At 39.6% G+C, this 27,260-nt stretch overlaps 1 protein-coding gene across 1 annotated transcript in view; it reads right to left on the bottom strand.

The window, feature by feature from the left end:
- The window catches only part of csmd2 (CUB and Sushi multiple domains 2), a 251,575-nt gene that overhangs the window by 109,533 nt on the left and 114,782 nt on the right, over positions 1-27,260 (bottom strand). The window contains exons 6-12 of the mRNA XM_053333740.1: positions 20,415-20,527; positions 18,401-18,478; positions 14,192-14,279; positions 12,882-13,006; positions 9,310-9,431; positions 6,869-6,972; positions 4,690-4,802 (exon numbers count right to left, since the gene is read on the bottom strand). Of these exons, the coding sequence (XP_053189715.1) occupies positions 4,690-4,802; positions 6,869-6,972; positions 9,310-9,431; positions 12,882-13,006; positions 14,192-14,279; positions 18,401-18,478; positions 20,415-20,527 (743 nt within the window). The remainder of the gene's footprint in view (positions 1-4,689; positions 4,803-6,868; positions 6,973-9,309; positions 9,432-12,881; positions 13,007-14,191; positions 14,280-18,400; positions 18,479-20,414; positions 20,528-27,260) is intronic.

Raw genomic sequence — 27,260 nt, forward strand, 5'->3', positions numbered from 1 at the left:
GCAATTTGTGAGATCGGCTGTAATGTCTTAATTCGTCGATCTGATCAATAAAACACAAGCTATTTGCAATGTGTGCAACATTAAAGGACCTCATGGGGGAGCATCTGCAAAAAGTTTCAACACGACAAATTTAATCAGACACCTGGATAAGGAACACAAGGCGGAGCATGCCGAGTTCAAGGAATAAAGCGTGGACAAAGAAAAATGAACACCGAAACGGAATGCTAAAGCAAACAGTTAATTAAAAAGTTATTTAAATACACATATTGCTCCCTCATGTGATCGGATCAGTGGTCGGTTTATTTAAACTCACTAATAGGTGATCGGCCCCAAAAATCCTGATTGTGCAAAGCCTACTGTAGTATATAAAACATTGTGGTTTCACAAGCAGACAGGAGTGGAGGGATTAACTGACTAGTAAGATTTTTTCTGTTCTTGACACAATCTGTAGTTAGTTCCAATGATGAAAAATGATCACTGTTGGCTTGGCTAATGTATGCCATGGTGGTGAAGCGTTAGTGATTGTGGTCTGCCAGCTCCAACTTTACTTACTAAACTAGGGCGAGATGAGGAAAAACACTTGAATAGAAAGAAAAGATAAAATAAATGCTGGTTTTGAGTCACGTTGGCACTAGATTTTGTATTTCGACCAGATATGAGGGTGGCATGGTGTGAGAAGTATGATACTTTGTGCACCTGTGCAGCTCTGTGAGTGTTAAGATAAAAGCATTCTGAGTCATCGCTGTTACATGTACATGTCCTTAACAGCAAATTTAGTTTGCCAATACATGCGCCCAGCCAGATTGTTACTTCAGTATGTGGTTTTCTTTCAATTTTGTATCAAACACATTCTCCTTGTCTGATGTCTTATAAAGGACAGAATGGAAATAACTGAAAGGGTATTAGCTACAGATGATTCACTGAAGAGTTCATTTAGGGTTGACAGCACAGGATAGTGTCTATACTTCATCACATCAAAATTGACAAAATTTTCTTATTGTCTATTCTGCCATTTACCACAACTTACTGTCTCTTCATCCTCCCAAAATACTCACTAATCTTGTAGAGCTCACTTTCATCTCTGCCTCTCTCTCGCCATGCAAACCCCTCCCTCCACTGTATGACAAATGCATTGGAAGCTGACGTAAGCACTTTCGGTCACATACCCCTCCATGACCACTCTTCTTCCTTAAAACCACACACGCCAATTTCATTATCCTAAGATGTATGCGTACCTCGTTCCTCACTCCTCTTTCTACTTCTCCGACGTTGCAGATTGCAGATGGGAATGCTGAGGCATCCTATCGAGGCATCCGGATGGGGCAACACAGAGAGCAAATAAGCTCATCCATCCAGGAAATGATGGCAGGGCCTAATACGATTTTAAATCGCACCAGGGGTGATGCTGGGTATAAATCCATACTCAGCCCTAATGATGATCATCATTTAGAACACATATTTAGAGCTCACTGCTGTTTGGATGTATGGCTGTCCTCAGGCAGCCACATTCACAAGACAACTCATTGATCTTACGTGGAAGTCACCTTTACAAGAGGGATGCTGAAGGCAAGTTCTGAGGTGAGCCTCAAAGAGAATTAAGGGGAAAAAGTGTTGATAAGCTGCATTAAGCATATTGTCTCATTTCCGGTTGTTTCTATGTGACTGGTAGCAAGTTTGGATCTCAACTCATTTAATTTAGCTACATTCTTCCTTACTGCGGATAATTACCCGCTGTACATTTAAACCTATAATCGTTCTGCTCAAGCACTTATAGCTCTCTCCTTCTGTTAGTTTATTGCTAATCGCACAGTTGTTTATGCTATTCAGATCAGCTAGTTACATTAGCTTAGCATTTAGCAGTGGCTTCTCTCTCTCCCCCTCTAACTCTCCTTCTCTCTCTTGCTTGGTTTGTTTTATTCCCCTGCCTCCATAAGTGATAAATGTATATGTAATAAATGCAGATTATTTGTTGTGTTTGAGGCAAGGCTCAGTGAATTACAAGTGCTGCTTTGCACCATGGAAACCCAATCTTTAGCTGCTGTAGTGAGCCAGCTCCCAGTAGCTGCTGCTCCTACTCTCTGCCTGGCATGCTCCCAAGCTAACTTTTATTAGTATTATTGTTGTTATTGATATTATTGTGGTTGATGTACTTGGCATCAACCACGATTACACCATGCATGCTCATGGGGGAATGTGTTGAGTCTATGTAAATGAAAGTACGGTCTAGACCTGCTCTAGGTGAAAAGTGCACTGAGATAACTTATGTTGTGATTTGGCGCTGTATAAATAAAATTGACTTGACTTGACTTCGAAATGAACCACAGGAATGTATCCAACAGACACATCAGCTGGAGCAATAAGGCAGCAATATGATAGACACAAAATACAAACATATGCAAATGCATTTGTTTGTCACTGCAGACACTGAAGAGCTCAAATCCCTACAGTTCTTTTGCTGGGTAAGACCTCACTGTCTCATGGGTCCCTACAATTAGAACTTCAGGGAAATGGAGGCAATAAATAAGAGTCCTTTGATGTGTGTGTACCCTTGTGTGTCTGGGAATGTGTTTGTCTGTTGGTAATATATATATATGGTTATGAGTATGTGTGTGTGTGCATATATGCTGTGTATGAAAGATCAAGCAGGAGTGAAAGAAACAGCATTTGATTATCATAAATAAGGGACGAGATGTAATAGCATATTTGTTGCCCCTGTCTGTATGACATTACAAAGTAATGCATGCATTGTAATAGGACTCAGACTGCATCTCCTAAGGCACAGAATGACAGAAAGACTTTATTAGTCAAATTCACTGGCATAACCCAACATCGCATACAGTGTCTCAATGGGTTTGAGACATTGGACAGGGCTGCATTTCCACCAGGTCTCTAAAAGTGAAAATCAAATCTGGATATTTGAAGTAACTAACAACAAGTAGATCTAATTTTATGTGTGAAGGCGAACTCACAATAAGGAACTGCACATTTAAGATAAAGAACCAGCATGTTTTTCCAGTGGGGACCAGCTCTTCAAGCAAAAACATTAATATTTTGCCAATGTGAAACTTTCAATGGTAAACTATTCAAATCCTGCACCTCAGGCTCTAAAGCCGTAATGATACAGCAGAAAAAAAATACCAAATAACCCCAGAAACTTCTGTGTCCTCAAGGGTAACACCAGCCCTGAGGGTGCATGCATAGGTGTAAATAAATCTAAATGTTTCAAATTACACAAGCTCAGTGCCAGTAAAAAGTGCTACATTGGTTCTTTCATTTAGACCAACATGTGCATTAATGCTGACTTTGTTTGTGAGCATTAAAATTTCAGCTGAAAGATTGAGGCCACAGCAGAGCGTGTGCAACCAACACCCAAATGCATGGGTAAGGTGGGAGTGTGTGTACTGGTATGACTGTGTTTGCAATTACATGATGATCAAGCTTAAAATACAAGTAATTGAGAATGCAAATTAGATTTTGTGCGCTCCAATCTGGGAAGTAAAGTGGTTCAAAGTGTTTCTTCCCCTTCATTAAGTAGAACTCATTGTTTTAATTACACTTTGGTTCAGCATACTGCTCCACTTTCTCTGTTATTTTTACTGATGAAAAATAAGCATCTGTGGGCAAGGGAGAAGACTCACTGTACTTCTGAGAGGCACAGAGCAGACTTATCTAGTGGAAGAACTCTGGCGAACTCCCCATATTCACATACACACACACACACACACACACAGACACACACAAACAGAACACATATACAAACTCACACAGCCTCTCCTTTTTATCTCTGCTCGGCTTTTACACACGCATGCACTCGCATACTGATGTTAATTCACACTTGTTAACGCTTAAACACATGTTCACCCTCAAACATAGACACACACAAGGTTTGGGAAATGAGAGCAATTTATTTGCTAACTACAGCAGGCTAATCAGTGGGCAGTCGACTTCCTGCGAATAATTTGTTTAACCAAAATAAGTGCCTTTATTTTCTGCCTCTTTAGCATTCAAGGCATCAAACATGACACAAATATCTCATCTAGAAGCAGAATTCATGCATAGCTGCAATGAAACTAGCAATTTCTTCCACTGATAGTCAGTGTAAAACAACTCACCTGCAGTTCTCCACTGTATTTTTTGCTTTTTTTGTTATATTGCATGGATATACGTTCCATTTAATGGCTTTATAATTCATGATAAAAGTCATAGAAGAGATATTTTTCAGTATCTCTAACCTCTGTCTGAAACTTAAATCAAGATGATATATAAAGGGAAGGGCAACAGGGTTACGGCTGACTGAAGTATGTGTATTGTGTGTATTCCATGATGTCAAGATTTGAGTAGCAAGTCGCTGCATGTGGGGTGAACAACCAAAAAAGACATTTAAAAGTTCTTTGTTCATCAAGGGTTAGCATTTTACCCGTATGACACCCAGACCTACTAACTTCTTATAGACTGTTTCTGTGAACCTGCATCGCATCAACTTTGAAATGATGAAAGATCATTTTAACTTTCAACATACGGTTCTTTCACCTGGGTCTGTTTTTATATAACTTCAATTCTTTTTGATACCGCCTGAGCCTTAAATAAGCTGGGTTCCTCAAACAAGTCAAACAATCCATTTTAAAATACAGCCAGCGAGGCAGCTCATCTCACCGACACTGACAACCAGAATGTTTCAAGCAACCTTACCTTCATAGGACACCTTGAAGCCCAGGGAACCGCTGGTGTCGTCCGTTTTGAAATTCAGCCACATCTGGTGACTGGTGCTAACCACGAGGTCTGGAGTGGTGGTACCAGACAGGCTAAAAAGAGACAAAAGGACAACTTTCTTACAAGAACCACAAACACCTTCAGACACAAGTCTTGAATATATTAAATACAGTGAACTCTGTGTCACTTGAATAGCCAAAGGCCTTGTTCCCGCTGCATCATTAAAAAACTTTAATGCAACTTCAAGCACCAAAATAACATTACCTGAAGTTATATATTAAATTATCTGAGTTTTCTCATCAAAGAAAAGTGCTCTAAACAGTTTTAGGCAATTCTAGTGTGTGAAGCTTTTTTTTCCCCTCCTTTTTTATTTAATCCTAACCCTTTAATTCAAAACGGTTGGGGACAAGAAAGTGGAAAATGAAGGCAAGATCAGTCAATGCCACAGAAGTAATTTAATCCTATTTGAATAGTAATTCCACCCAACTCTAATTAGGTAGTGTATAGCTGCAGAGTAAGTGATTAAGGGTTCTAATTTTAGTGATGGCACATGGAAGATGGTGGGAGTAGTAAGGAGGTAGTGTCTGCATAGGTTAAGTCCAAGCTTTTTTCCTTTCCTACAGCAGCAGCAGCCTTTTAGTAATTCTGTGAGTTTCTGTGAACTTGACTATGCGTATGTAGGAGGAGGGGAGATGCAATATGGAGTGTGTCAAGAAGCATGACAGCGCACTTTTTATGTCCAAGATTATGAGGCTTCACCCTTGTGTTGTCCTTGTCTTGAACTATTTGCATTGCTTCCCCAAATGTTTACCGAGCCTTTTTATAGATAAGTTGCCTGATTGCCCGACAGAACTGCACTAAGCTGGATAACATTCAATGTTTCTTTCGTATTACTTTGGTATCTAAAACACACTATTCTGTGGTGCGGATGATTCTCAGCTAATATCCAAGCCGACAAATTTGATGGCTGTGTTTTTTTCCAAGCTAATTACCATCAACAACATTATCTGTGTTGGATAGTTAATCTGCTCATGGAAATCAGAGTTCATGGTTCAGATGTTCTGCTCATAGTTTATCACACGTGGACAACATTTTCTCTGCAAGATTCACACCAAATTGTTCTCCTCTATTGCTGAACTATCAGTGCATAGTTAATTACAAGTGAAGGAAAAGAGGGGGTTTGTTTGGTTGTGACTTATTGCCTATTAACCACCACATTTATGACTGTGCAGCGGTAGGGTTACATGCCGCTGACCTTAAAAGTTCAGAGAAATAATTCCCTACACCCTGTGCACGCTTGCCTGCACCACTGATTCACAAAAATATAGTCCTGAGTTAAACTGTGCTGATAGCAGCAGTATATTCTCTGCTCCTAAATTGTCCTAGTTTGTTTGTGTACAAGAGCATGTCCTATCTCAGTGACAGAATTTCTCACTCTACTTTTATATCATAATGAAGTCCATAAGGGGAGAAGGAGTCCTTAATTCAATAGATTAGGTTATTTTCAGTGTGTGTGTTTGTGTGCGTGTGTGTGTTGTGAATGTGTACAAAAATAAAGCAAGGAGAAAAAAAAAAAACCCTCCTCCACAAACCTCTCCCTCATTTATCTCCTACTTCCTCCCAGTCCCCACCCGGGCGAGGCAGCCTCGCATAAAAATTGATCCATATAAACTTTATTAAGGTGGTAAATTTCGGCACAATTAATAGCAACATCCTGTGAATTGTTATGGAGCATCTGCTTGCGCAAACTCCATTAGGGGGCATCAATATGCAGTTTGCAATGCTGCACCACATGGCTGTGATCTTGTTTTTAACATTGAAAAGAGTGATGATTGACAATGTGGTGCTGCATCTATTTTTCATGCACTACTGCATCAGGTGGTGATGAAATGAAAGAGAAACAGTATAACAGAGAGAACAGGGCTGGAGGGGGAAAGGGAAGAGAGAAGGGCACTGCCGGTTTTTGGGAAGTAGAGGAGGCCAGTGTGACAAAAGAGAAGAAAGATGAAGAGGAAAGACAGAATATGATTACATGAAACATGAGTGGTAAAAAATGAAAATGACTGCTGAGACGAAGGTGTGGAGATAAAGCCAAAAGAAGTTAGAGAACAGCGGGGAGATAAAAGGTAAAGGGATGGAGGTTGAAGGAGTCACTCACACGTGGAAGATGGTCTTCTGGTCTCCCACCACCTCGCCGTCTCCCACTGTCAGGGTGTCGTAGCCTCGCTCCAGGTCAAAATCCTCAAATGTCAGCTTGATCACCTAGACAACAGCAGGGATATCGTCAAGACAACCATGAACGACAGATGCTTGAACGTTTGTTACACCGCTTGCAGAGGAGAGAACCCTTCCCATCTGTCACATTGCATCCCCCCATCCATCCCTCTATCATTTATCAATCTTCTTTTAAACATTTATCTGGCACAGTTGCATTCACACGTATGTAACAGCTGTGTGTACTGTATGTTAATCATCATGTTTTACTGCTATCAATTTACTGTCCTGATTTTTCTTTCCTAAATACATACCTTCATGAAATCTCAGCTGATCATGAGTCTGATACAGTATATCCTGTTTGTGTAAATCATCAGCTTGGTATGAACATAGACTTCTGGTCCATGTGGTTATGCATCTATATTTTGCCACATCTAATTTCCAGTCTGGTGATTATGAACTCTTTCACACTCATCAAACATCTGATTTCTTGCGAGACCGTGTGCATGACCCTTACTCTTTGCTCATCAAATGGGCAGGTTGCAGAGCTGATCTTTAGTGGCCTTTTTAGCTAGACTTACAATGACTTTAAGCACATCAGGAGATGTGGCACAGGGACGTGATGTCACCCAGAAGGTGAATCTATGCGTCATAAAGGTGACACAAAAGTTTAAAAAGATTTATATACTGTATTTCAACAGTGAGGGAAAAAGAACAGAATTAATTTAATTTCTATGCTGCAGGTGAAAATGTGGAACAAGGTAAGAAATATAACTAGTCTGCCCTAGCTGAAGGAAGAAACATAGAAGACAGAAAAACAAATGAGGTTTGATTATGATAGTACAACATTGCAGAACGTTGATTATTAAGGACAAAAACCAGGGTAACGAAGGAGACTAAAATATTTAAAAAAAATAAAGAGCAAAGCAAGGACTATCTTTGTCTCCTATTTCAAATTGGCTGCCACTGATTCTTAATGTTTTCAGAGGGCTGAGAGAGCAAGGCCTAATGAAAAAGCTTATATAAATGCAAATTGCATTCTGTACTATGTTAAACCCAGTGCCTAATGAAAATTGCCACTGTGGAGAGAAGAGATGGATTGTGTGTGGGCAAAATAGGTCAGATCACTCGATAAATAGAGTTTCATACCACATACTCATCTGCCAGCCAACAGGTGAGACAGAGAGGAAGGAGAAATAAAATAACCATGTATACTTTATGTCGTTTGCACTCTCTGATGGCATGTCTGACATTTTGCCTGTTTGGGAGCAGAGACCCCGTTGTCCCTGGCACTGACAGATAAACATTTGAAAGATTGTCAGCTAACACCAGCCGCATTCAGAACCCTCAGGACTTTATGAAGACGACACTTGACATATACCCACTTTAGTCATTAAGTCACAAGGCTAGTTTTTGTCTAGAAAAGCTGTGTCACGTACCACCCACCTCCCGTTGCAGTGCCGCCTTAGTCTCCTGTCTGACCTAATGTCTCCTCTCACTGGGCCTATGCGGATGGGCAGAAATAGAAGCCCATTACGTCTCTAAACAGAAAGAACAGCCTCGCTCCATCTTCATCTGGACCAGACACAGAGCGAGAAGCAGCCCAAAGTACTATTGTCTGTTTCAGCAAGCTGCCCGCTGGGTTAAACCCAAGGGTGTCTATGTGCGTCTGGGTTTGTGCCTGCGTGTTTGTAAGCATGTGAGCACAGGGTGGGTTCGGGTGGCTGCGGGTTGTGTCCGACTACTTCTCCTGTCTTGCCTCTCACCTCACATAGCCTCTTCTTCAGTCTGCGCAGTGCAATAAGAGAACAGATTTGTAAAACCATTTTGTTTGAGTTCAGGGGAGGATATTTGGCAAGCAAGCAGTTGGGTGGCCTTGAACACAACTCCAAAGTCAATGGTCTGAACAGAGTGGATATGACACTTTCATGATATCCTTTGAGTGTGCTCTCAAAACCTCTCCATTACTCTTCTGTCCTTTTTCACTCTTCCTCTCTCTCTCTCACCACAGGTGTTTCTAACAACTCTCTTTGTCTTCTGTTGGCTCAGCTCCATTACCCCCCCTCCCCGCCCCCCCCCCTTCTCCTCCACTTCCATTTCATGTTCCTTATCTCTAACATTTTTCTATGAGAGAGCTTCTGTCACATGGTGTGTTGAACAGCCCCCAAAACGTCCTGTAGCAATTATCAAAAGTATAAAATGAGTCACGGGTGTCAGGAATGAGCTCCTTCCTCCTAACAGGTGCAAACACACCAGTCAACTGTTTTTCAGTTTCGCTGGCAGCTAAACACACCACTTAACACACCCCTGGAAACTGGCAATTACAGTAGCAAAGCCAAATTAGCACTCAGCAGTGTTGCTAAACTCCCATGTTTAATGAGTTACCTTTGATGTGTCTGTGGCTGTGATGACCCAAGTACAGTTAGCATTGTTGTCATACTGGACCGGGTAGTTTGGAGATGTGATCGTACCGCTGGGTCCTCTCAATTGACCTCCACACATCGGTGCTAAAAGAGGAGACAAAGAAAGAGGCAAATGTTTGGTTAAAGACATTTTACACACACAGTTCCCCAGTTATAAACCACAACAGATTCACCGCTCTCCCTCTCCTGCTCGTCTCCCAGCTGGATTTACATGTTATAACCACACATCACAATGCTGTGTCTGCATTTTGTGCCGATCCTCTCCTCAACCAGCGCAGTCTTGTGGACCCCAGGGAGAGTAGCTGTTGCCCAGCGCAATGGCTAATAGGGATCCTAATACAATAAACTAAATCTCCATCTATTAAGGTTTGTTCTGTTCAAAAAAGTCCCTGTAGGGGGATTCAACACTCACAGCTCAATCTTAAAACACGGCATGGGTAGCATCCTGAAGTACATCCTAATGAGCAGAGCTGCCAGACACAACTGCGAAACCAGCTGTGTAACCATTCAGAGTACATTTGTTTAACTTTAATATCCTTAGTGCTCCTGGCAGAAACGTAAGCAAACATCACTTTGGAAAGTTGAAAATGTTTGGCAAGGACTTGGTGATAAAACCATCATCAAATTATAAACCAAAGAGCCATTCTAAACTAATTCAGTATTATATTATTGATAAAATGTATGTACATTTTTGAGCCATTAAAATCAGTCAAAATACATCTGGTCAGCCGTTATCATGCTTGTGTATCAGAAACATTATCATAGAAATAAAAAATAAGAAGTAGCCACCCCAGATACTTTCCTTGAAAAGAGTAGGTGATCAGTTTGCAAACCATGCTTTAAAGGACAATGTGACTTTTCCTGAAAGCCCGAGGGTCTCTACATGTCAGAACTGTTAAAAACCTTCAAATCCTTCAAATTAAATCTACATTTTTTTTAAAGGAAGTGAGGGTGCACATGTGTACAGATGTGGCGGATAACCTGAAAAGTATTTGAAAGGCCCTGAACCAGCTACTCTGATTTTAATGAGTTATGTCTAAGAGAGGTCCTTCGGGTGTTCCAGCCCAACTCAGAGGCTCTGTGCTCCACCCCTCTCCCACCAAATCACCCCTATTAAATTGTTAAAAGAACTTTGGTGAAGTTAAGGGGAGAATAAAGTAATTAACATGAGCCGTGCTGACAGTAAGGGTGACCTTAATGAAAATAATACAGCACAGAGGAAATCCACTAAAACTATCATATCCACTTTTCCTTCTTTTTTTAACCATGGGGATCACTGTGCCTGACACACTCTGTTCTGTAACAGACATAAAATTGCAGCAGGCTAACCGGCAATCAAAGCCCTTGACGACAAAGAACCGCAACAGCTTGGTGTGACCAGAAGGACGGTATGTACAAAAAAAAGAGTCTCTGAATTTCATTTAAACAGAATGGATTTGCAGCCAGAGATGACTTTTTTCCCCCCTGTGCTAATGATAGTGCTGTTCAATTTAATGATGACTAATGCTAATTTAGGATACAGATCTTCAATTATTCCTGGATGATGTTTAATCTTCATTTAAACAGAGTGAAGCAGAACAAAGGCACAGTACCAAAGGTTAAATGAGGATGATGTAATGCAATATTCTTAAAGGGCAATTTCTCTGACATTATTGTGCATCTTATGTCAATCTTAAAACTTTCTTTACATAGAAGAAAAAAACAACTAAATGTGATACTATGACCTGCATTTAAAAGGCTCTCACTTTTTTTTTTTTTTTGGTTCAAAGAAAGAAAGAACATATGACGAAAGTGTTCATCGCTGTGTCTGATGTCATAAAACATCAAAACCCTTTTCTAAAGTTCAGGTAACTGTCAGTGGCCCTGTATAATCCTCTTGAGCTTTCTTCATTCCTTAGAGCTATTTCTTAAATTAAGCACAATTGGATCAGTCTAGGACAAAAGAAAGAATAGGGGGAGCATGTGGAAAGCTGGATTTTTGAGATCACATGTAAAGGAGGGGAGTAACAAAGATGACATAATGGTCATGTTAAAGGAGATAAAATGCATAAGTGAGTACATTAGAGGAATGTGTTGAGTGTGCAAGTAAGGAAACTGGTACCAAGTGGCTGACAAAGATCATTCTGCTGTGGATAACGGCACATATGGATGAAAAATTCACTACTTAGCTTCGACCACGAACATGAACTAGTTGTTTACTAGTGTTTTATTTAATAATGTAAGGACCTTGATACAGACAACGGCTCGCTCTAAAATTAAGTATGACTATACACCCCACCGACGCAAAAAGCATTCCATATTAGTTAAGCAGTCTTCATCACCCACACTAAAGCTACAGTATTTGTATCTGGCCTTGTTGTTCCACTACTACATACTGTATAAAGCCTCACTTCTTCAGTCTGCCACTGCAACAGTAACTGGTTCCATTATTGGAATGTCTACTTGGATAAATTTGACAGATGGCTGAAAGTAAGTACTGTACAGGTCCAAAATTACTTACTCTGTCAAGTGACCTTCTTGTCATATAAGCTATTGATGCATTTCCCTGAGAGCATGGCAGAACTGTTTGGATTAATTACTCCTGAACTTTTAGAGATATCCCTGAGCACACTGCAATTACAGGGCTCTTTTGGAGTAATGACCATGCATTTAGTGCAATCAAATCAATGAAGCAAATAATCAAACCCCATATCTGTCAATATTAAGGAGGAATGACTGCAAAATGTCTTCTGTGTTGTCCTTTTATGTGCACTGTATTATATCTCTATGAGAGCCATACACCAGCAAAAGATACATTTCTATTATTGACTGCATTAATGGACAATAAAGTTTCTTAATTCTTGATGATTGATTGGAAGTTTTTTTTATTGGCTATCCCTTACTTTGCTTTCATTGTTTGTATATCTGAGATACATAACATCACAATCACAAAGTCTTGCACCAATCAAAGTGCCTTGATTATTTTGTCATGCCTGAACTGAGTGAAATTGACAATGTCAATCAGCACCAATAATATTTCAGGTTATTTCATTGGAAATGCGTTTGACAGTGCACACAGTAAGCATTTCCTTGATCTCCGATGTCATCTGTGATTAAAAGCATTTTGTAAATTAGTTCTATCCTATTTGTAGGTATTCATTCAGTTCACTGAGGATGAAAACCGATGAATACATGGACATCAGGAGGACCGTGCAGGGAGCCTGACCGCTCTTCCTGTCTGTCACAAAATGGTTAGAAGTGAGGAAGACATGACTGATGGGAAGCACAATGCCAGCGTGTCTAAACAGCAGGAAGCAAAAGGGTCAAAGTCAGGTCAGCAACCATAAAATGGTGAATGCTGAATCCATTCTTTTATTTTAAAACGGAAGAATGTACGTTGAATGATGAAGAGATGGACAGCACACTCACAAGCAAAAAAAGAAATACAAAATATAACACCAGTGCACTTTAGTATGAAAATAGGAATGGAGGTCATTTAAAGGCGACCTCCATTTCAAATCTGCATCAATGGTCGACCAGAACGTCAATCCTTACCTCTGCAGATGGGTCGATCATCGCTCCAGCCTACATAGCTGTCCGTCACTCTGAGACAGCTGATGCTCTTTGAGCCCTGCAGTTCATAACCCTCGTCACAGGAGAAGTGGACTGTGGCTCCACGCCTGCAGTTGGGTTGCATACAGAGAAAATTCATCATCATCACACAGCTCTCCTGTAAAAAACATTTTTCAGCTGTGGGAGTGCAGATAAGGTACATATATAAATAAGGTGACAGTAAAGAGAAAAAAAATGTTTATGAAAAATTGTATATATTTATATTATCTTTAACTTCCTGACTGCATTTTGGGAGACAGATATTACCTATTTGTCTGTGTTATGGTTGACCACTGCTAAAGACAATAGACTGGAGCTCCATAACCCCACTGGTAATATCACCATCCCACAGACGCAGCCTATTAGTGGGCAGTGACCCAAATGGTAGGATATTTGTTTTGTTTTGGTGTACACATTTTGGTCTGGTTGCAGTGGCTTTATGGGGCATTCTAGTGGGGAATGTGCTGTATGTGAGAAAATAGTTCAAGATGCAGCCCTTCATTTTGTTACAGCACCCAATAGCAAGCCAAAGTCAACAATTTCCAATTTATCCAAATTTCCTGGCAGCTCAAATGTTGATTGAAGCCTAACTGTGAACAATGTTTGAAGGTGTGAAACATCAAAAGTGAGCTAGAAGATAATTTGGGATTAAAAACAAAATTGTGGCATTCATTACAAAAAGCAAATGTTAAAAATGTAAAAACAAACACAAAATAAAAAGCTAAATTATAAGAAGAAACAATAGGATAGACTAATTGATAAGATGGATAAGATTATTAAATCTTAACAAAAGTAACAAACAACTAAACTGATAATTAAATATTACATTAAATATGGAACTGCTAATTGTCGGCGCTCCTTCATACCTCTCACATATGTTAATTAGGCCTTGTCGAGTGAATAAGACAACTGAAAGCCTAGAGGGTCAAATTCACATTAACAACAAAAGTCACACTACTAAATGAAAAATGAGGCTAGCCCACCTAACCCTAACCCTGATTACAGTAGCTGAAACAAAGTTCATTGAGAAAAATGACCATTCACAAACACAATACATAACATACACATCCCATACATGTTTAATGTATAGCTCAAACCAGTGAGCCTGGTCAGTGACTTTTATCAAAAGGACATGGAGGTGAGTCACTAACCAGAAACCTAATGTCTATCATCCATATCAATCTGTCCTTGTTCAGGACTTTTTCATGCATTCACTTACTGTTGCTACGTAATGTAGTGTTCTTGCTTTTTACCTGAAGTCAGAGCCTTTTCTTTTTCCCCGATCTGGAATGCCTGGATCTGGACACATGTTGTGTCCCTGCGCTACACCCATCTGAGACACTAATAGAAAAACAACAGAGACAAAGATAAGTAAAGGAGAACACATACTGTTCATCAAAGCAAACTTTAAATGTGTTTATTCTTGCAAAACCTTACTGCTCCATTGAGCTTTATTAACAGTATGTGAACACCTGCCTATACAGATGTTCATATATTGCTTTCTTTTTTCTTTTTCTTTTTTTGGAAGAACCACCCCCAGGCTTTAACAAGAAAATATTTGACTTGGATTCTATAGTTGGCAAGAAGGAGAATGCCACTGAATTGTTCATGGTGTTCTATTTGGGATACATGTGCATTCAAACATGTTATACATGCCATAAGAACATGAAGAGTAGATGTTATATTATATTATATTATATTATATCAATGCTCATTGTTAAGAATTAGTTTTTGTTTTCTTTTACTTTCTCCTCTCTAGTCAACAGTCACTTAGTACTGCTTTTTTATTATAGATCACATTTAAAAATAAAAAGGTTAATGAGTGGAGTTTAAGTGTTTAATATTTGCACTGCACTGTCCTTCTCTACATTAACTCATTTAGCAAACACCTTGACCATTTACCTGCTTAACAATTCTTAGACCGTGCATTTTATCCCAGAGTGCATTGCTTATGGTGCTTTGTTAAACAATGTCACTGGGTGCAAAACAGTGGAAGCTAACGTGTCATAAGGGGTCAAATAAACGTGGTCACTGATGTCAGAGAGATTTTGAAAAAGGAGTTATTGTGTAATAATCAGAAGATAAATAAAAACATTTACTACTTGTTAAGGTCTAAAGATGATGAAATATGAACAACGTTAAGACATTTCATTCATTTTACTGTTCATAAAAACAATTACGGAGCATTCATTTGGAAAAACATCCTCCGTAAAGTGAGTGTCATTCAATTAGTGGTCACAGGCAGTCAAAGTTATTTTTTTCTGAGAGAAGGAAAGAACAAAAGTGAAAGATAAAGTGGACAAAATGAACTGTTAATGGCCTTGAGGTAGGATTACCATTAATGCACCTCTTTTTCTTTTCATGAGGTTGTTCTTAAACCCTTAGACATCTGTCTCTCTCCGTCACTGTCTTCAGCCAGGTGACACATAGCTTCCAAGTTGCTAATGTTAGAGAGAAGTTTAAAAAAAAAACTCCTGCATGGGATAATGAACATTGAACTCAGACAGAGGGTGGAAAAGAACAAGGGCGAGACATTCTGCTAGACGAAAAGAGCAACCAATGCAATTACGACTGTCCATTTGCTATTAGAACGGAATCTCTAGAATCTCTAGCACAGACAGCGTGTCCTTTGTGTCTGCACCTCTTCTGACAGTCAGCATCCACCCTTTTCTCTGGCCACGGAGGAGAGAAAAAAAACTTTTAACCCTTTGAACTCTCCAATAGCAGCCCTACTTCTCTCAATCTTTCTTTGACATGAACTATCGACTTGCTTCCCTGCCAGTCTGGCGCCGCTTCACTGTGCCACCACGCATTGTCACCATGTTTTGCAGTGCATGTAATGTAGTGTAATGATATCATCAACTTGTGACACAAGCATACAAAGTGAAGAGGCAGCAGACAGAAGCCTTAGTTTTCAGTTTCAAAAAGAATGAATGTTTTAGCTATTATTATTAGGGCCCGAGCCCAACAATGGCGGGCAAAGCCCTATTGTATCTGTAAGGATTATTATTCTCATTCTACGAGTTCGACGGCCTTTTTGCCCCCCTAAACATGCCCCGAAAAGTCACCAAAGTTTGCACGCAAGACAGGCTTGGCGAAAAATTTGATATTTAATGTTTTGCATTAATGGGAGTGGCAACATGGCTCTGTAGCTCCCCCTGACAAATGAATGAAATTGAGCCCCTCACCACAGATTGACATAGACAAACAAAACTCAGTACACATGTACATCATGTCAAGACGCACCAAAAAGTCTCTTGGACCCATACCCTAACACCAACAGGAAGTCGGCTAATTGTCGATTTTGCTGGCAATTTTGGCATCATATTTGAACAAACTAGTCCTAGAGATTTCATCCCATCCACTTCAAATTCCCTCTGAGTCATCTTGACACATTGGAGATGAAAAGTTATCAAAGGCTTTTTCCCCTGTCATACCTGGTTGCCGTAGCGACGCGGCGAATTCCGATGTCTTGCCATGAAATTTCAAACAGTCTCATATTTACTCTCAGTCATAGCGCCACCTACTGGTGACAGGATGTAACTTGCTTCATTCTTTTACTAATTACTCCCATAATCTTAAGTATTTACACCTGACATTGACTCAGCTGAGACATAAGACCTTGGTGATTCTACATTCTGCAGCTCATGACCCATCATCAAATACTGTTGCCATGACAACACATTCAACACCATGAAATACGATTACAGTTTTCAGGCGAAAGGGATGCCTCCATGGTCATGAAACTTAACACACACGTCTGGAGTGGGTTGATTTAACATCCTATATACTTCAATGGGATGGCCGTGACTAAACAGCTCAATAGCGCCCCCTTAAATATTTCAAAATTGAAGCTCAGCTTTCCCGATTGATATAGAAGAATGAAATTCGGTTGGTTTATGTATCATCTCCAGACACACAAAAACGCCATTTGGACCCATACCCTAAGTCCAACAGGAAGTTGGCCATCTTGGGAAAAATACTACATTTTGGCATTTTTTTGGTCATTTTCAAGCCTCATATTTTAACAAACTCCTACTAGGGATTTTATGCAACTTCAAATTAGCTCGGAAAGATCTTGAGACATTGGAGATGAAAAGTTATCAAAAGCTTTATTATGACTTCTTCCTGTTGGGCGTGGCTGTGTGGACAATTTCGATGCTTCGCCATGAAGCAGGAAGTCCTTATAACTCCTACAGACATTGTCCCATCTACACGAAATTGGTCACACATGTAGAGGGTCCCGCCCTGAACACATCTATGCATCAATACTGCGTCATATACACAGCGCCACCTACTGGACACAGGAAGTCAGCCTCGTATGACAAACATTATCCGATTTACATGAAATTTACAGGATGTGTTCTCCACATCATACACTGCAACATGACATATAATTGGTGGGTGATCTCTAGCGCGACAGTTAGCCCCATCACACAATGGTCATTAAAAGCCTGGGTGCCAAGAAGTCTATGTGCCGTTGTGTCTGCCCTGCGACTGCGGCATGCACCGACATGCACGCACAGGGCAGTGCATGGGGGGCGAGGGCCCGTTCACCGCTGCTTGCAGCTTTAATTTTTTTTTTAACCACAATTTGGCATAATCTCCAACAGATAAGGCACAGACAAGTACTACAACTACAGTTAACTTAGACCAATAGACCACATATAGATAAATATATATAGAGAGAGAGAGAGAGCTTTAAATTAATTTCTTTAAAAATATGGAACTACCTCATTGTGGTGAGGCAATGCCACTTTTTACACTATTATCTCAGTAGTAGGAATATTCTACAATGATGCGATAGAAAGCGAATGTGTTGCACCAGAAAGCTAAAGCAGATGAACAACCCCTGGTGTCTGTTTGAAACTTAGTCTTGAATAAGTCACTGTTAACTTTAAAATGTGTTCATATTTAAAACATTTCAGTGTGCTAATTAAAAGCTTGTCTACAGACACTTCTCAAGCAAGAGAGAAGTTTTCTAATGACAGTCCCAAATGAGAGGTTCTTTGTATGCCTGGTTCACTCTCTGCCAGGTAAATCTTAGAATATGCCTGTATATTTTCTTCAAATGATTCTCTTTAAACCCACATTATGGCCCATTATATTTGGGCCATATGGAGACAGTTGAAACAAGCCGGAAAAACAACACTGTCATATTATCACTTGTTAATTTGATATGGTGAACTTGTTAGCGAGTAGTTACTTATTGGCACATCCAGCAGATACGCATCAACACATCAGAGTCTTTGTGGCCATCTGCTGAATGTAATTACTATATCTACTTTCTTTTTTAGATCTGGTCCAATTTCCACTAACTCCTGATGAAAATATCTGGCTCTGAAGACTCTACATCGTCCACCAGCTAGTTGTTAACTTCAGTCAGCAACTTCATGAGAGTAATGAGCACTAAAGAAGTGAAAATCAACACTTCAGACCTTTAGTGAAGGTTTGGAACTTACACACTGATATCTTGTGGTGATTGTCTTTGCTTGGTAACATCTTTACACCTCGAGACTTGAGTTCAGTCATCTTCTTCACTGTAAAGGAAAGCAGAGCAGGGAGACATATAAGACAGGAGAAAGTGCAGTAATGACACCCACCCATATATTTCAACAGTGTCTGCAGCAGGTTCAATATAGGGATGTGTGATATGATGATATATATTGTGTGATGAGGGACAAACAATTAAAAAAAAGACAAAATTAACTATTATTGGCTTTTTACTCTTTAAGTATTATTGGGCACAGGCCAACTATTTATTCAATGATTTGAAATGTGCTATATTGGGACATGTATTGTTATAGAAAAATGAAATGCCTTATATCAGAATGTAAGATTTTGGTCATATCACCAAGCCCTAATATTTAACATATAATGTACCATACACCATCACTCAGTTTCACAAAAATGATAAAGTTCTGCCACAACGATGCTATCTTAAAAGGATCTGCAACATACTTGTTACCTGTTAGTCCATATATGTGATGAATTTAGTGGACATAGATAATATAATTGCTAGAAGAGAGCTCAATAATGTGCAATTTTGTGCAAATGAAGGGTGCAAAGAATATTTATTTTTCAACTATGAGAATTAGAAGGCAGAGTAAACAACTCATTTCTATACAATAAACAGATGAGATTTAAATTACTGAGTTGATGATAACTGCAGAGAAATAAAAAAAAAACAAAAAAAACAAGTCATCACTGCAAAGTAAGAGGCTCATTTAGATGCATATTTATTCACCAATTTCAAAAACACCATCAGCATTATCTGTGCTCCCCTTCACACTCATTCTATTTAATTACTTTGACGGTCCCTGACAGCGGAACTTTACTTGTTTTGCACAAATGTGTTTTCATCCATTGCTCAGTTTCAGATGCATTGTAATTGAAAGCTAATCTGAGTCATGAGTCAAAAGTCTGTTTATTATGCGCCTGAAGGAAGAATGGCAATAGAAAAGCTCTTTTCAGATGTTTTACCCTGATTACCAAAAGCAGACAAAGGGTATAATGATGCTTCTAGAAAGGTAACTGAGCAGTGAGTTGCATGGGTCGAGGGTGCAGGGCTGCTTCATGCGCCCTGTAAAATGAAGATTATTGAAGAACAACAGAAAATAAACAGAGCCAATTATGATATTCAATCAGCACTTGCTTCATCACTCCAACAAGCTGCTCCTCTGGAATCATGGGAACAGTCATGATGAGAATGGCTTGTGGGGGGTGTGGGATGAAGATAATCTAATTAAGGTATTAAGTCTCCCATTTCTCTCTGATCTTCTAAACATGTTTATCTAACATTGAACCTGTAATCCCATATGCTCGCTGCCTTCCCCTTTCTGTATTCTACACCCCCCCTCTTCTTTCTTTTCTTATTTGTCTCGCTCTTCCATCCTCTCGGAAATTTCCAGCAGATGGCTGGAGGTGAGATCCTTAGAGATCACCTTTTTTTGTGGACAAACTAATCCTTTTTCCCAGCTCATCCCTTCTCAAAGTTGACCCCTGAACCTCTAAGAGTAATGGGACGGCAAATGAAAGCACAGGAGAGAGGATCTTTTGTGTTTATGTGTGCGTGCATGTGTGTGCGTGCATATGTATGTATGTTTGTGCCTTATATGCCAATATGAGTGAAATATTAGAATTAAGTAGATCAAAATTCAACCACATGTACTATAGAACACAGATGTGATGGATAACTTTAATTGCTATCTTTTATTATTTTAATTTGTTTCTATTTTATTCATTATTTCCTCTAATAAGGGGAGATTTTGGCACTAGAGGAAAGATCCGTGGGTCACCATAAACATGGAGATGTATCCTTGCTGGGACCAAGAAGAACATTTTCATGGAAATTTAGATGTTTCATTTTCTTCGGTACAAAGTCGAACCTGGCACACAAGACAGTTGACAATTTGATCTGCTATTTGCATTTTAGTAATCAGTAGTCATCCTTTAAAAAAAATCTCTGAACATTACCTTGGTACTGGGCACTGAAACCTCTCAACTTGTGGTTGCCGTCAGAGGTAAAATGCAGCCGAAGCCAGTTCTTGCTGCTAATGATGGGTGAGGGAAGGTTGGGGCCAGTGAACCTGTAGACACAGAGATAGAAAGAAGATAGAAAAGTGTTTTAAATTATTAGCACAGAAGCATTTTAGCATGCAAATTATAACGTAGCAGGCTCCAAACTGCAGTTGTAGTTAGCATATCATGTGCACTGTAAGAATTTAAGGTTAAAAGCCAAGTATGTACCAATCTGTAGCACCAGTATCAGTACTAATACACTACCTGAGTATATGGACTCTGTTTCAGACCATTTCAATTTAATTTGATGATTCTTTTTTTGTAGTTTGTCAAGCCACAGCCTTTTGTACACCATAAGATCCCTGTCGCTGTGGTTACGCCTTCTCTCAGAACATAAAAACTAATTTATCTCTATTCATCTTTTATTCATGCTGTCATCTAACAGCGCAAGAAAGTAACTTTTCTTGTGCCTCTGTTTTGTGTCACACCACAATTATGCAATTCATCATCGTTCCAATTAAGTCAAGCTCTATGGCAGACAGTACATTGTAGAGGCGGGCAGAACCTGTCATTCTTCCCGGTGATTGTCTTGTTTGTTTATGGTAATTATATTCATGTTTCAAAAGTTACATGTCCATGTCATGGGAATGTTAGAATGGCCCACCTTTAAGATCTGATAAAGGGAGGATCTAATACTCAACTAGACTGTAATGTTAAAAACTCTTAACCAAACTGTAACACTTTTTTTTTTCTTAATGGGAACCAGGAAAAAACAGCTTTGGCATTTCCAGATAAAGTATTCTATATTTAATGCTTTGAAGGAATAGTAAATTATACTTCACAAACACTTAAAGTTCTCCCTGATCTGTATGCTAATGAGTGTTGTTGCTTCCTAGATACGTCTTCAGTTGTTAAAGCCAACGTCATTTGGCGACACATCAGGCTCTATTTTCCCAAAATAGGGCGCAGGCGCAGATCCAAGTCTTCATTCCTGGCATTTGACACATGTGGGTGTGGCCAACACATTTTTGCAATTTTCCAGACCATCATCACTGGCGCACTCTGAGCTCAGCCAGGCGCATGGTGGAGGAAAGCATTATGTGCAGATGGAGCTGGGGCGGGCTTCAATAATGACCAATCACATGAGCTCCTGTCATTCCCTTTAAACGCAGTAACAGGTAAAAAGGGAAATGAGTTCACCTCTGTGAAGCACCTGAAGTTCTAAAATATAAACTCGGGACAACATTACTGCACATCAATCCAAATGTGCTGAGAATGACTGAATGAAAATAAAGCTGATAACTAACTATTAATTTAGGATAATTAATACATTTAAACTCCACATTTCTCTTCCTCTGTATATTTGAAAGTCCTCATTAATGATTTTAGATATATATTATACTGAATAAAAACAGATGAGTTTGGGAAATGTTCTAGTTAGCATTTGAAAAGTGTGCAAGTTCTGACACTGTTTGGTCCAAATATTGAATTAATGAATGAATGTATCCATGCTGTGCCAGCTGTGTGTAAAGAAAGTAGGAAACCTGTCTTAAAATGCTTTCACTAACATGTTTAATCAGTTCACGGCACACAGGATGTTCATACTGACTGCAAATATTTTGAAAGTTGACTAAAGTGGTAAAGCTGAAAACTCATTGTAATGATCTGCATGATGTGACAGCAAAAACATATTTTGATTTGCTGAAGTGAGTTCTATCTTTTATTACAGACGCATCCTGAGAACAACTGTTACTTCTTTTACTGTCAAACTTGGAGGTGTGAGCTTTCAACTCTGATTTATAAAAAGCACAACATTAATTACTGCAGATCCTGACTGAAGCTGTCACCTCCTCAGAAGATTTAAATAATTAATGAAGTTTCCTCTGCTGTGGCATCCGTGCGTAAAACTATGCACAGTGACTGTTGATGAAACACATGTATCATTCCTGTTGTAATGTGATGACTACAGCTGTTTAATAAACATGGGAAAGAGCCGACATTCTACAAGTTGTTGTTGGAAACGGAGTCCGACACAATGTAATTCTGAACTCGGAGTAACTGAATCACGCTCATGTGGATGAAATTATCGGTAAGAATCTTCCTGAAAAATTAAATTGTGTTTTGATTCCTGTGTCAATTGGCAGAAGATGGGAAAACTTGTAGGAAAATGAACGGGGCAAAACTTAACATAAATGAAAGATGTTTTGTGATTTTGGAGACATCTGTGTGCGTGCGCCTCTGCCAGCTGAAACCACAAAAATTGCCCTGCGTGTACGATAAGAGGTGGTCTGAGCAGGTTTTCTCGCAAAACGCAATTTCATGCCAAAATGAGCACCAAAATTGCACTGTGGCGCCTGATTTGCATAAACACAGCCTCAGCTGTGCCTCTCCTCGCACGCCGGTGCAAGTGCGCTCCTTTGGTGCCTGCAAATAACCAAACAGGCACAGATGCACAAAAATATAGACTTGCGCCTCCCGAAAATTGAATAAAGACCGCATTTGGAGCAGCGCTGGCCTTGCACCGGCAAGAAAATAAAGCCCATCATGTTTCATGTTGAGACAGACTAACACAACTACAGACACACATAAACACACCAAAAGTATGTGCACCTTTTCAATCACACACACACATTCACACAAGTGTGAGTATATTATATTTTACATTCCCCCAACTGTGTCCACCTCATTTCTCTAACACGTACTGAAACACACCTCCCAGCTCTCATTAATACCACTGAAAAATAATAGGCACAGGAACATTTGGGGATTCAATAAATAAATAAAGCTGAGATATAGAGTGGAAAAAAGGTAAGATCCACATTGCAAACCAATAACTAATCTGCTTTCAACGAACAAAAACAATAAAACTAAGTACATAGCTCTCAGTAGGTATGTACAGTACTATAAAGTCTAGTAAGGGTGTTTGGTTGAGATACCTGAATGACTTTTCTGCAAAGCTCTCTGAAGAACAATTAAAAGCAAGTGGGGTTTCTGGGTGTACACAGAATTAGCTGTTCATTTCATAAAGACAGAATGCCCTGTGTTTACAAAGTGAGCTTTTGCTGCAGTGGGGCCACTTCCTTACTGCAGCACAACTTACCAGCAACAGTGAAGCTCAGCACAAACTCACCAGAAAGGTCCAAATTAAATGAGTGGAAAAGAGTGTTTTGGTCAGAAGTTAAAGACACACCACAAGGGAGAATGAGACCATGAAAAAAAGAGAAAAAGAGATGATACATCAAAACATTAGTGATTTGACCTTTGCAGACACCTTGCAAGCAGACAGCAGGGAAATGGAACAATGTGGATAAAAAGAAATTCAGTATTTCATTAGTAATACCTAACATTTACTGCCTCACCTCTGTCCTACAGCTGTTTACAGCTCCTAACCATCATGGCTGACATCCCCTCACTTGTAAATCAGTTAAACTACTTATGCCTTAGGGGTTACATGTGATGTCAATTACCTCAAACCTTTTTAAATAAGACTTATTCTAAGCTTTCTCTACTAATTAAACAGTAATCTTTAATCCACAGAGATTGAGATCAGGGACACTGATGGACCCCATTCCCTCATCAGTGGGAAGGAGCTCACTTTAATATGACACAAGAGGCCTTCATGAAATGGGGGAGGGGGGGGTTCGTGGAGATAGAAGATGAGTAAAGGACGTGTTGATGCACACTCTACAAACACCCTTACTCAAGCCTCCTGATGGTGCCATGTAACACCATTAGTTAACAGAGATGAAGAGCCATACAATTTTGATTTTAAACAGAATCAAAACTAACTGACTGTATCTTATTCTTTTATACTGCAATACTAAACTTACTAATATTTCTAAGAGATGAAGGAAACAAGGACATATGATTATATACTTCATTTATTTTCATGTGTATTTGAGTTGAACACAATTGGCGAGTATTTTAGGAACTTTTTTTTTAACTCCACTCCACTCAGGCCAGTTGCCAGTCAATGCTAACCTTACAGTTCATCTTTCATTTTGCTGCATATGTTAGCTTGAAAAAAAAATAAAATCCTCGTTCTTGTACCAAATCATTTGAATGGCGGAGACACCAACTCTATACTGACATTTTAATGTAAGAAAAATTAAACGTTTTTATGAACTGTCTTTAGGTTATATCAAAACTGTGCCATAGAAATAACACTAGACGCAGCAAATGAAACCTATTGTACTGTATGATTTCCCTCTAATACCACCCTCCTTTCAAGCAGTTGCCAACAGAGCTGGGAGCTCAGACCATTACACACTCTTAGATGTAATTTCTTTCAATCAACATTTCACAATGACCCCTACATTCCAGCTTGTCTCTTTATCTGCAGGATAATGGATGGGTAAATGGAATAAATTAAGAAAAAATAGTGAAATGCCTCGGTTCAGTTAAATTACATACAACCCTCTGCTTTTACAGGCATTTGTTTTGTCTCTTCTTTTTTTAAAGGTTTTTTTTTTTTTTTCAAATGGGCATAATTTAGTTATTTATCTGATTGGATTATTATTCTCTTTTCTATAAGTATGACCTGGAGGCTACATGGTATAATGAAAGTGAGGCGGAAATGTGAAGCCATATCATACGGCCTTGATTTACAGCGGCAAGTGTAAGACTGATAAAGTGAGTCGGCATGCCTAAGGGGTGGGCTGGTTTATCACTTAAGAGAGTGGATTAAGGACTGACGGAGCTCATGTAGTGTATGGCACATGTACATTTGGAGTGATACCATCGGGAAGAAGAGTGCCAGAATTACCTCTGGCTCAAAGTACATAGCACGCCAGCATCGAGATTTGAATGCTAACTCTGTTCAGTAGCACTGTGTTACTGTGCTTTTCACTGTAGGGCACAAATGAAAATGTCCCTTTGAATTAAAAGGCAATTTGAGAGGGAATCAGCTTTCATTAAGACTCAACAATCCAACCAAAGAGTAAGATGATAGTCAACTGATGGATATGCCATTAAGGATTAAGCTTTCAAAAAAATATAGGCTGAGGGATGAACAGACCACCATGAATATCATTCTGACCCAATGTCACATCTGCCTTTCCCATTTCACAGCCCCCCCCCTGCTTTTTTTTGCTCTAAACATTAAAGTTTAAGTGTGAAAGTGACTAATGGGAGCAACAGAAAAGAGTCCTGAAGTGGCCGATGGAGGTCTCCTGAAGGGTGTTGTGGCTACTTCTATTGTTCCCTTTTTCACCTCACGCTCTTCCTCTCGCTCTGTCTGGCTGACCATATTAAATTTTATGCAGAATTGTCTTGAGAGTGCGGTGCTAAATCAGTTTCCATTTTCCAGGCCCCAAAGCTCCTCACTCTTTGTCAGGCTTTTGATGATTGTCCAAGAAATGTATTTTTGGGCGAGCCAAGGTGATAGAGGTAGCCAGTGGAGGTGCGTGGTGTTTTTTTGACTAAAGGGACTGAGCTGTGAACCAGACAGTGATGCAGCTTTTCTAGAAAACAGCGGGGGTTTTATTATCAAACTTCATAAAAGATCTAAGAGGATTTCATGGTTACACAACCTTTAGAGACAACATCCGATTACTGGGTATCTGAAGTCAGATTTGCAAAATGTTGTAAGATATTCACTTGCATATTATGATTGAGGGTTTCAGGAATATGCAAGAATAGTCGAAATCCATTTATGTAACACTTGCACCGAGGTACTTTCCATGCTGATGTGATGAGACTCATTAAACTGTTAATGCCTTTCAGCATTTTGAACAAAGGTCGTCGTCATCAGGCAATTCAGCATCCTTTCCCAGCGGAATGGCTCTTTTTTTTTCCTGCTTTATATTCATCGTTTCATGTCATCTGTTTTCTGTTCGAGGGGCAAGGTGTCAAATTACTCTGTGCATAATCAGTAATGGGTGGAGTTTAGGTGTCAGAGGTGACGGGCTCCACATCAGGATCAAACACTTTAAATCACTGTTCAGGGCAGGAATTCATTGTGGCATAGCATCTGATGACCATACATGCGTTCATTTGTGGGTGTCTGCGTGTGTGTGGTGAGGAGAGGGCCAGTTCTGGGTGAAGAACGTCCCTGTTAATTGCAGCTACTTAGGCAGATCAATCAGAGCTCTGCTCAGTATGCAGGTCCTGGTGCTTACAGCAGACCGAGGGTCACAGTGACTTTAAAGCCAAAACTTTCTGCATTTTAATGAGGCTATGTGAATTATAGCACAGGCCAGCCCATCCAGATGTATATGCGGGCACACACACACACACACACAGACACAGACACAGACACACACACACACACACACTTGGCCAAGCAAACATTTTCATTTCTGAATAATTACTGTACATGTAATCATGTTTAATTTCCACTGTTTGATGATTCTGAATCTTAACATGTAACATTTAACTGACAGAACTTCAGCCTGACGATCAACTACTACTATCAGTTGCTGTTTTTCCATTGCATGGAACTGGCATGACTCAACTCTATTCTACTCGACTCTAATTGCTTCCCTTTTTAGGTTTTAGTTTTCCTTTTCAAATAGTACCCCCTCAGTGTACGGCGAGGGTTTGCAGGGATGAGTGAGGTTGATTTGTCAAACACACACAGTGCAGTTGCTTTGTGTGTCTGAGCTACTTCATTCATTAAACGAGGAAGTACTCTCGCATCGATTTAGGACCAGTTTAGGATGAGTGGAGGACATCTCTCTTCGTTTATTAACATTAAAAGTTAGACTTCGCTGTCGACTACCTGACTCATTTTTAAACAGACGAGAGAGAGAGAGAGAGAGAGAGAGATGAGTACAGTGGTGGTCGAGTGAGGAGAGGTTG

The sequence above is a fragment of the Scomber japonicus genome, chromosome 15 (assembly GCF_027409825.1).
Source record: "Scomber japonicus isolate fScoJap1 chromosome 15, fScoJap1.pri, whole genome shotgun sequence".
In the NCBI taxonomy this organism is placed as follows: Eukaryota; Metazoa; Chordata; class Actinopteri; order Scombriformes; family Scombridae; genus Scomber; species Scomber japonicus.